The sequence below is a fragment of the Symphodus melops genome, assembly GCF_947650265.1.
Source record: "Symphodus melops genome assembly, chromosome: 9".
In the NCBI taxonomy this organism is placed as follows: domain Eukaryota; kingdom Metazoa; phylum Chordata; class Actinopteri; order Labriformes; family Labridae; genus Symphodus; species Symphodus melops.
This window is the reverse complement of record NC_136699.1, coordinates 6,797,435-6,809,343: the sequence shown is the minus strand read 5'-3', so window position 1 is coordinate 6,809,343 and position 11,909 is coordinate 6,797,435. Positions and strand designations below refer to the sequence as shown.

The 11,909-nt window shown below is 38.8% G+C and overlaps 1 protein-coding gene across 2 annotated transcripts in view; it reads right to left on the bottom strand.

Moving 5' to 3' along the window:
* Positions 1-1,160: 1,160 nt before the first annotated feature.
* The window catches only part of b4galt7 (xylosylprotein beta 1,4-galactosyltransferase, polypeptide 7 (galactosyltransferase I)), a 48,390-nt gene continuing 37,641 nt past the window's right edge, over positions 1,161-11,909 (bottom strand). For both annotated transcript variants that reach the window (XM_079351756.1, XM_079351759.1), the window contains one exon: positions 1,161-2,289. Coding sequence is in view for 1 of the 2 variants with exons in the window: in XM_079351759.1 (XP_079207885.1) it covers positions 2,269-2,289 (21 nt within the window). In the remaining variant the exon portion in view is untranslated. The remainder of the gene's footprint in view (positions 2,290-11,909) is intronic.

Sequence of the window (11,909 nt, the reverse complement as noted above, 5' to 3'; positions counted from 1 at the left end):
CAAAATTGAAAACAATGAATCAATTTGGATAGTGCCAATTCCCAACAGCTATTGTCTGAATGAACGTCATTTATTCACCCTCTCTGCTGAGATTGATTTAAGAGATTGAGTGTGTTCTGGGTGCTGTACAGGGGTCACTAGTGCCCATAACTTACAGTTTTATGGGGTTGTCAGGTTTTATTGGGTGTAGGTGATGTAAACATGCCTCATTTTGAGTGAGATGGATAATTAACAAGCACTTGCTGAAGCTCCACAGAGTGTCTAATGGTGCCTGTCACTTTTCTAAGCTCTTTTTTGCCCTGGAAGCCTCCATGCTGATAACATGACTGAAAGCTACTGTATATTTGGTTTTAACTTAAGTCTCATGTCTGACAGAGAAAATAGCATTCAAAGATTTTCAAGATTTCAATCTGGACCCATCTGGCCCCTATCTGAATGTCCTGGTCAGTTTGATATGAATTCAGATGCTACCAATGAACAGCAGAACAGCAGATGTGCATTAATTTTCCGTGTTGAAACTAGAGAATGAGTCCATAAACTCGTCACAACACATTTGCTGAGGGAAGACATTGACAGACGTAGAAACATTTTTTACAGACTTCTATAGAATTGGACTTTTTCTGAAACCAGTGTAGTCAGCCCCTGCTGGCAACAGGAAAAATACAGGTTTATGACACTTCAGATTTGGCTTCACTTTTAACTATCTACTTTCAAGACTTATTCAATGTTGCAAGAAGTTTCCCCATGCTGGACATCAGATAATATGCAGTTAAGAAATAAACCTAATAGAACATAATGTAAAATGTGACCTGCAAACAATAGAAGGCACCTGACCCACCAGGACAGTTGGAGGTAAAGCAACTCCTGAGTTTAAGAAGTATGTGTACAAGCACATCACCACATCCTGTTTAAAAACGCCCATACTTATACACAACAATTTACAGCATGGCGACAGGAAACCATTCTCATTATGAGTTGATTGTTTGTTCCTTCTCACCTGCCTCAGAGATGAAGTTGTTATTTCTGCCGCCTCAGGTGTAGAGATGATGTCATCTTCCCTCCCAGACCGTCCCCTAAACAACACCCACACACACACCCACACACACTGCTCCACCAGAAGTCTGCAAAAACAAATAATTTCACACTCACTAAAGAAAAGGTGTCTTTTCACTTGTTGTTTAATTGGAAAATTTGTTATCACAAGAATTTCCTCTTTAAGACAATGAAAATAATCTGAAACAGAGTGCACAGTGTGCTGAGAGATGTTTAAATCTGCAAATGGATTTAAGAACAACCAATTTAGCAACTTAAATGTTAAACCAAGGCAGCGTTAATGCCACCCATTCTGTTAGTTGTTGACTCTCTTTGGTAACCAAACTCCACTGACAAAAACAGTTATTTGATCCTGCAGAGTCTTCCTCCATGAGCTGGTTTGTGTTTTTTCAAAAACATTGCTTGATCATTAAACCAACAGAGATTATTTTCTTTTAAAAAGCGTGGTATCAAACATTTAAATCACCTCTGCACGATTGTCTTATTGAGCCTTGTATCAGTCTTTTTGCTTGTATTATGTTTATATTTTATATAACACTTTTTGTATATTGAGAGCACCGTTACTGAAGACAACTTCCCTGTGTGTAAGCATACATGCTCAATAAAGCTGATCTTTAAAGCTTTTCATGGGTCATTTGTGCAATGGAGGTGACTTTACATCAATATTGCAGAATTGGCTGAGGCTGTGGTGGTGGAGCCCAATGTGATCTTTATGGCTAGGAAATTCTGGAGTGGTCCCTGTTTAGACCAAAGACTTGACCTTGACAAGTTCTGGTCAAACAGGAACAAGGACCTTGAGTGAAGATTGTTTCTCTTTTCGCAGAAAATGGAGGAACTTCCCCCCAAATCCTAACACTTTCAATTCTGTAATTCAAGATTCTCTTAAATCATGACGAGTCAACCCTTTTCCTTTTTAAACACATCAGAGACATTTTTCTGCTGCTGAGTCCTCTGTCAGTTTGAGTGTTTCTGTGTTTGGCTGCAGGCTGCTGAAGGCCTGGAGCTGCAGATGGCCGGCTCGTGCCCAGTCCGAAAATTGTTCCACACAAGATGGCTGGACCGGCTCCCACTCGCCAACGGCCCGGCTGCAAACACAATGACGAACGTCCAGTTACGTCTTCACGGAGAGAGAGAACGATGCCGCATAAAGCCTGAATCTGAGGGAACATTTCACCCTCCACCTGCTGCACGAATCTGAGACACGCTGACGGAGGCTCATCTGCTGCTGAATCGCTCCTAAAAATAGACAAATTAAGTATCAGGGCAGCTCTTAAACAGTTTGATGAGTATTTTGAGTAGATGAATGCATGAGTCAGTGAAAGAACATTGGCTGGTTTTAATATTGTCATTCACGTTGTGTTTCTAATTTTGGTTTCATCGACAACGAGGGAAATAGAGAGGTCAACTTCTTTTTAATATTTCCATGAACCAATTTCCTCCTCTTTTTCTCCAGCAGTTTGCTTTAAACTTTCTCCTCAAATGATCATTTTTAAATCATTATCCGTTTAAATATCATGCTGTTTATCGTGTTGTAAGTGTAGGTGTTTCTTTAATTTGTCCAATGATTTCTTAATTCTTGGACGTGCATATTTCCATTGTTCCTCAGCGTTTGGAGGATAATTTGTGCGTCCCCTCCTCTGATGGTGGGAGTCTCAGGCCTGACCCGAACAGACGACGGTGGTGAGAGCCCAGCTTCCTCCCAGATGATGTGGTCGGACGTGGGAAGCGGCTGGGATTGAGGATGCCGGCGTCAGTGGGAGTTTGGACTGGTTGGGGCTGACGTTGCCATGTGGGCGTCGGTCTGGATTTGGTCTTCCGTTTCAGTTAAACCTTGAAGGTTTGGATCACGGATGATTTTGGTAAAAAGACTAATAAATGATTTTCCATTGTGTCTAAATGGATAAACTAGTCTTAAGGTTGTTGTCTTTGTCTGATAGCTCAATTAACCTTAACAAAGTTCTTTCAGCACTGAAACAGTTTTTGAAAATGATATGAAAAATCATGCTGCTGGTCTACCTCTGATTTCAGTTCCTTTTTTCTGTTGTAATACATCTGTTATAAGTTTCACAGTTAAACCTGGAAATAGGCAAGAGTAGACCAGCAACTCCTATGATCTATGATGTAAAATGAATGGCTTCAGGTAGTTTGGAGAGAGAAATTTAAGCATGCATTTTCTGGCTAAAGCCTCCTGCAGACTGTCAGTTTTGAAGTCTATAGGTTTATTGTAAATGAGATCTGTTGTCTTTGACCCTCTCTCAGAGTCTGTTGCACGACCACCATTTTGGTGGTATATTGCTATGATTGATCATATTTTGTCTTGGGCAGGCCATACTTGTACTATCTGTACCAGGCATTAGAGGGAGTTAGAACTTAGGGGAATTAATAAATAGTGGTGTCTGATAAGACATTGTATTGGATGTTTATACTCTCAGTGTCTGGCAGTTGTTCCAATAGTGATACTGGTATGTATGGTATGGGATTAATCTCGGTTGCCTACAAGTTTTAAGTTGCAGCAAAGGTAATCACTTTTTGCTCATGTCTTGCAGATAGAGATCCATATCTTGTTGTACAAGATATCTGATTCATCTCATGCAAACCACAGAAGAGCATAAACACATTTTTACATGTAACTTGTGGTAATTCTTCTTTTTAGAGATAAACTGCAAGTTCACACCTCTTGATGCTGATCTAAATCTATAAAGTGAAATCTTACTGTACACTTACTCACATGCAGTATATAAAGTTCTGGCACTGACAGAAGTTGGTCCGAAGCCATATTGGCCATCATGTTCACACCATATCTATTAGTTCTTCAAGAGGAATCAGGAACATATGGATAATATGAGATAAATGACACCAGGGGGAATACTTCATAAACAAAAGGAGATTCATTTTTTAAATGCTGAGCGTTGGTGCAGAGAGGTGTTAGTCATATTTTGAAGAGTTATGTTTGTGTTACTCCCTTAAAAAAGGAAACAACTACATGAGTCAGAACTGATCTTCAGTTGAATTTCTAATCCTAGATGTATGCATGAGAGTATGTAGATGTATAATAGATATTTTTCCCTTGAGAACAATCTTTCAATAAGCTAAACTATGTGGCGCAAACAACCACTGCTGCATAGCCATAGCCTACTTTCTGTGCCAGCACTCCAGCAGGTCTCTCCTTAAAGGTGCCGCGCTGACCTGTATCTCCCCATGACTATTGGCCTCATATGGCTATTGACTAGTACCTAAAAAAACTCACTTTAAAAACAATTAACTATCCCAGTTTCAGTTTTCTGTATAGTTGAAAATCAGGAATGCAAACAATTGTGGCTAACAACAGATAAGCTAAGCTATATCACGGCAGCTTCTAAGCAGTTATTTAGTGCCTCGATCTTTGTTTTTCTTAGCAGCCTTTTTAGTTTTCATGCTAACATTTATATAGTACATTTTGCATACTGATATGATCCAGTTAAAAATCTTAGTGCTTGGTTAGGCTACATATTAATATTTTAGTTTCACTCATTTCTATTACCTTGGATAAACTAAAGTCTTCTTGCGTGAGGATTTATCTGAATATTTGTTACAATCTTATGATTAACACCTCTCATAGTGAGCCTCACTCTTATCTGCCGTCACATCACAAACCTCTCCTGCTCTTTTGTTGTGTTTCTGGTTAACCCGCCACCACAACGCTTATCGAGGAACATCTCAGATAAACAAAGACATTAGACGGCGTGCATAAGCGTTTACAGTCACTGACACCAGACGTCTGGCTGCTGATGAACTGCTATTATTGATTCCTACAGATTTACTGCTGTCAGAGTGAGCAAACCGCAGAAGAGAGATAAACACTTCAGATCCTTATCTCACGTCTGTCAGATGATTCATGGAGAGGAGCTGCAGGGACGCGCAGACAGCAGGAAATACACTCATCAAACTGGATTTTTAAAAGTAAAAAAATGTTTAAAAAATAATTCATGTACAGTCTGGAAGCCTTATGACAAAAAGAACATTTTTGTTTTTGGTAGTAATAGTTTCCTCCAGCATGGACAAGGAGCAGACAAACATGAAAAACTATTTATTCATCTTCAGTCACAATTTTAAAGTGTAAAGTACTTAACATTTTATAAATTTGGGCAATAAAAGGCTAAAGTTTAAATCAAATGTTTCTTTCAATGTTTTATAAAAAGTGAGAAAATAATCAGGTAAAGTATGTATCATTATCTTACAGTATAGCTCGGCCCCTCAGATCTTCAGATCAAGGACTTCTCACCATCCTACAAGTACATTGAAAACTTTTCAGAGACAAGACCTTCTCTGTAGCCACACCTGGACTGTGGAACAACCAGCTCTTGCTTTAGGACCAGTTTTCTGGCTACTTATGGTTAATCCAAGTTTTGGTGTTGAATCAGTAGCATTAGTGGACTGGCTGTCTCCCCCTCTCACTCGCTCAGTCACTGTATGTGTGTCAGGAACAAATAGATAAAGGTATAGTATGTCTGTGGAATGATTCTTCTGCATACCATAAAATGAAATCCAGCTGACACCAGTGACAATACAAATCATCAATCAGATATGAAGGCCTTATTATAAACTCGCAAAACGAGCAAACCAGACCATCAGCAAGACTTTTGAAGACATCTATTGTCATATCATGGAGGTCACACTCAAAATAACCTTCACACAGCTGACCTCTTATAACAATCATGATCACGATATCTGGATGCAAATCGCTGCATTCTACTATTGCCTTGTAAGTCATAGACAAATACACAGTGGGATGTTAAACCACGTTAATAAAATTACAAAGTGAGAGAAACAATGAGGGAAAAAAAATGTGGTGCTGCATTTGCTGAAACAAAGAAGTCAAGGATGTAAACAAAAAAAAAACAAAACATGAAATATTTCACTCTGAAAGTGCCGCCTTGAGTCTCACATAACTGTTGATTTAAATTTACAATTTCAATTGTAAATTAACAGACACAAGAAGTAAACTGTTTGACATAATTATGTTTTAAAGAGGAGATGTTTTGAAAACCAGTGTTTGGGGGATTCATGTACATCTCTCTTAGAGCAGGACTCCTTCTTGACTCTTTTGTTTTGGTGCTTGGACTCGGGCCTTTGAGTCGCTCTCCACGCCAGACGGGAGGAGCGAAAGAGCACAGCAGAGAGAGGAAGACTTAAAGAGAGAGAGAGAGAAGCAAAATGAGCGTTTAGCCACTGGTGTGAATTGCCTGTCACACCAGACAGATTTCCTGATCCCATTATGGCTCGAGCTCGCGTTTCCTGGTGCAAATTCTCGACGGCGCTTGTGTCGGCTGCACATGCTCAGGCGGCCTAATGAGGCAGCATTAGCCAGGGGAGACTCAGTAATTAGAGCCAACGTCAGCGCAGAGGACAGATGGCACGCTAAGACAAGCCTCTCCACTTCACCTCCGCTGTGTGTGTTTTGTGTGTGTGTGTGAATGTCCTGACAGAAGAGAAAGAGGGAAGGGGAAATGTGTCAGAAGAGAGAAAAAAGGAAGACTTAAAAATGTGACGAAGGAGAGAAAGAAAGAACAAAACAAAACCGAAACCATTCTGAAGAGGGGGAAGAACGCAGAAGAAGGCGAGGAGAGATAAGCTCTAGCCAAAAGTACAAGGACACCGAACATTGCAGTCATTCAGTTTGCGTCCAAGGGTCTAAATGAGAATCATTCAAAAAGTTTAAAACGTTTTTCGAATGTGCCTGTAGATTGCTTCATCCTGCAGTCATGAGACAGGATGTTACTGTCTGAAAGAGGCAGCCATCGATCAACAACTCCCCTTCGTCAAGAGAAATGAATATTTTTGTCCATAAAAAAAACAAGTTTTAATTTCACAGGAGTTGTTAGTCTTCTCGTACCAAGATTGGCCAGTTGAACTTTTCTCTCTTAAATGGTAAGTTTGGATACAACAGACGCACTAAACATGGAAAACGGACAGATCGAGACAAAGATAGACCCTTGTATATCCTGCCGGGTAAAATGGAAGGTTTTGTTAACAGAATCTGGTGTCTTTGAAGAAAGTCATGTAACAGCTGTTTGTGGGAGAAAAAAAAAGAATTGCATCCTTTTCAACACAAAGGTCTCTTTTGACAGACACTTATAATTTTAAACTGAGCATGTCAGTTACAAAAAAAAAACAAAGTTTAATGGAAACAATGACTTTGATTATATTTCAGACCTCACAGCATGTTACACTGCTGTAGGCTGAAGACATCTACAGAAGAACTGAGATACAGCGAGACTTTTCATAACAGTATTTGGCTGTTAACGTCCCAAATTCTAGCCATATAGAACAATTACCGGAAATATGCTTTGAATAGCCATATACACTCAATAACCATTATTTAAAGGCGTTGTGCATTTACAAGCGGACATCTGTCTCCCTGCCTGTTTCAAACCTGTAATCATATGTGAGGGGTGGAGAGCAAGTGATGGCTGTACAGTAGTTTATCTATCATGACTGGTGATCTATTACAGACAAAAAAGTAGAAGAAATGCGAAATAGTCAGCAATTGTTCACTTAAAATGTAATAAGCTGTTGTTCATTTTTTTAATGATTAGTTATTTGACATAATTATTTCCAGCCAGACATTTTGGCTGTTCATATTACCTGTTGGATAACTGCAAGGCACTGACCGAAGATACCGCCATGCTTTTAGTCACTATTATGATATAAAAAGTGAAATGTCAAAGATCAAGTACAGAAGAAAGTAAGTATCAATAGTGACAGAAGATAAATGGCAATAATGCCAAGAAAGAAGAGGAAATTAGAAAAACTGATGAAAAGAAACAGAATAAAGTGAATAAAATGGAAAAACCGAGGCTTGAGTAAGAACAACAGAGAGGAATGCAGAATAGAAAAGAGAAAAGATTATTGAATTTGTCAAGGATAGAGTGTGGCTATTTATAAGAAAATAGAGGAAGGGATGGTAAAAGGAAGACCACAAATCTACTTAGCAAGAAGAGAGTGATAGAAGAAGAGAAAAATAGTGAAGAAATTGAAGAATAAAAACCCAAATGAAAGTAAGAAAAAGACATTTAGGGAATGAACGTCTTCCTCTGAAACGACCAGTAGGAGAGAGAAGAAGAGCAAGTGTGGAGGAAGAATGATAAAAATAGAAGGAGAGGTGAGGACGAAGCGTATGAAGAGAGGAGAGACGAGGATAGCTTAGAGGAAGACAGAATACAAACAAACTGAAAAAAAAAACAGAGACAAAAAAAACCCAGACACATTAATGATGGAAATGGTGGGAACCAAAATGTGTAAATGAATCAAATCAAACATCATAGGTTTCATTTGATCTATAGAGGCAACAAACCAAGGTCCCATAAAATAATACATTTCTCTTGGGCAAAACCAGACTCATGAGGAACAGCCATCTGCCAAAAACGCCTGAAAAATGGGAGATGGGATAAGATTTTTCAATGTAAATGTTTTTGGTCTGGTTAGATTTAGGACTGAAAAACCAATCAAGTTTATTTTATTTTTATTTTTTTAACACAACTCAACCATTTCAGTGTCACAACGCCTAAGTCGTGAAATAACACTGGAGGGGTTATAGTCGCCATGGTTGCAGCATTTCGCCAGTAACCAAGCTGTTGTTTTTGACAAGTTGGCATTGAATCCTTTGAACGCTGTAAGATATTTCAGAAAGAGCAAACGTGGCAACAACAAGCAATACAGGGGAGCACGGAATCAGCCAAAATGAGAAATTTGGAAAAGCTTATCTTAAAATCTTATAGCTTCAAACGGGCAGAGTACAAAACGAAATGACACTGCAAAATAAACATTACACCTTTATGTAGCTTGATGAAGGAATGAAGCTGCCATGCATTAACATTCACAGTAAGTGTTAAATACATTTGGGTCATTTATCCATCCTATTCGTTCCACTGAACCTCCTCATATCTGACAGGTTAATATAGACTAGCAAAGTGTCAGCTCATCCACAGGCTCATTATCTCGTCTGCATCATCTCTTCAGGTGTTGTTGACATGAATGTGTAATTGGCCGACAGGCGACCTGGCAGAACCATGCAGACTCCTTGTTAGCCGTGATTATGCTAACAGAGAGCGCAGTGTTACAGCTCTACTACCTGTCCTCCCGCCCCCTCTGACACTGTGGTTTTAACTGTACATAATTATCATTGTCACTATTTTCCAATGTGTTTCATAAGCGTGTTGTTGATGGTAATTTATTGTTCATGTAATCAAATATTGCCATTCGTTCCGCATTTGCCTGATGGCACATTTAGTGTTAATTGGGCTGCAGGAGAACAGTGTGGATGCAAAAAAAAAAGAAGAGGGAGAGAAATGTGGAAAGTTGTTGACAGCCAATCAACTTCTCACTTTCAGAAAGAGAGAAAAAGAGAGAGAGAGAGAGAGAGAGAGAGAGAGAGAGAGAGAGAGAGAGAGAGAGAGAGAGAGGTGCAAATAGTAGGAAGAGAAGCATGGGTGGCAAACCGGGGCAGAGTTGCAGCCAAGCAGGGCCTGTTTTCTATCATTAGCAAGATTTTTTTTGAAGGAGAGATATTAATATGATTTGTCATCTCAACTTATGAACATATGAATCAGTGTTTACTAATGAACATGCAGCCGTGAACATGCAGTGAAAGACTCGTGTTGGATCAGAGAATTTTAACAGGCAACATGAGGCTGTTAGGACACATTAGAGTCCCACTTCTCTGCATTTGTTCCGTAAAAAAACAACAAATATTATGGAGACAATAAATACAAGCAGGAGACTTTACACCAGATCTCAGTTAAAAAAAGTGTTCAAGGCAAATTTACAAGTGTAAAGATAGGCCTGTAATCTTAATGAAATATCAGCTTGATACCAGCTTTTACTGGTATCAAGTGGAAATAACCAATTGCTCAACTGTCCATCTAATTCATGCATTAACTTCTCCAGATTTCTTTTTGTGGATGAACGGAAATGTTCAGTACACCTGCAGCTAGTTAATAAAACTATGAATGAGCTGCACATTTGTTAGCAAAGTAACTCAAACTTTAAGGTTGTTGAGTAACTTGATAAAACAATACTGACATCTTTCATAAATGGAAAAGTTTCCAGTTTATATGAATTCAGTAAACTAATAAACTATAATTATGCTATTTTAGATTCAGTTTTGACAAAACACGTTCATATTCTGAAACATCTTTGAATCATATTCAATGAAACATACCTTTTTAAAAGAACTCGATAGAAAGTTAGAGCCAGAAAAAACATTTGGAAAAATGTATAACATCAGCTGTTTTGGGAAAAAAAACAAACAAAAAAAAAACATTACAGTGATTTATAACTAAAAGCTTGTAATGGTGGCAGCACATTCTGAGGTAGAAGGATGAACTATCTTTCAGGTACTGGGGTCAGTGACCTGGCTAAAGGACTAAAAAATGTTCTTGCTTCAAAACTCAACAAAAACAAATATTTTGAGAAAGAAAGCTGGCAGCAAAGTTTAATTTATGAATGTAAAGGTAATACTGTAGCTGTTGATACTGTGGTTATTAGTTTGGACAGTTGTGCCCTAACAAACACGACAAGGACCCACAAGAGACCGAAAGACTTCGTGAAGCTGCAGACAAGATGACATGTTGCAGTTGCTCCTTTAACACCCCTATGAGACAGGTGAGTCCTGAGGGAATCAATCCAGCAGCTCTGGCAGTGTGAATGCCTTGCTCTGCTCTCAGTAGGAAAGCTGCAGCCTCAGTTGCTGACTGCAGTAGTGTGACACACACACACACACACACACACACACACACACACACACACACACACACACACACACACACACACACACACACCTACAAACACACACACACACACACATCTGCAGGAATAAAAACACACATAAAGACAACAATCATATGCTCACACATGAGCATGTGCAAAAACACACACAAAGCAGCACAGTAATGATCACAGGAAACCCACACACTTATAATCCTACCTACAAACACACACAGTGAACAATCTTACACCTGCAAACACACACACACACACACACACACACACACACACACACACACACACACACACACACACACACAGCTGTTGTGTTTCAAATGTAAAGAATAACAGGAAGTCGTTTCTTGTGTTAAAAGAGCAGTGTGTCTCATTTATGTTCAACTAACATTAGACATGGCATAAAATCTTTATTATTATGTTTTAATTTGTGTTTTTCACCATAAAAAAGATTGTTTTTGTTCATTTTAAAAATGTGCTCTTTTTATCTACAAAAAGGAGTGACTGGAGGGAGAGCTTTTTTTGGCAGTTTTGCAGCAACTGTGCACACAGCAAAGGGAAGGATGAGGACATACCTCATTTCATTACTCCTATACTATGTGTAATGACAATAACATCTCCTCTCATCTCATGACGTATTTGACGATGAGATGAGAAAACGATGTACAATAAATCATGTAGCAAACTACAACTCCCAGGTTGCATTTCAATAATAAACATTATTTAAGGAGCTTTTAAAAAGTGAATTGACAGACGTTAGAAAACGCAGTTTAAATCAATTTAGATTCAGATTTGGGTTTTGTATCACAGAAACTATGGTTATTTTTATACTTTAAATGACAGCTAATATAAATCCCTAACCGCACTTTAAGATTGTTCAAATAACAGATGTTGAAAATGTGATTGACCCCACACATGAGGACAAATGATTATTGATTAAAAGGTTTTGTTCCTGCAGTATGTGACCAAAACAGCACACAACACAGTAAAGGCCGAGTTATTCTCTACCACGATGTATACAGACAGACTGAGCCGCCTCTATCTTCATCAGCGTCTTTGTCTTTTCGCGTTTCTGAAAGCGTACAAATACGGACCAA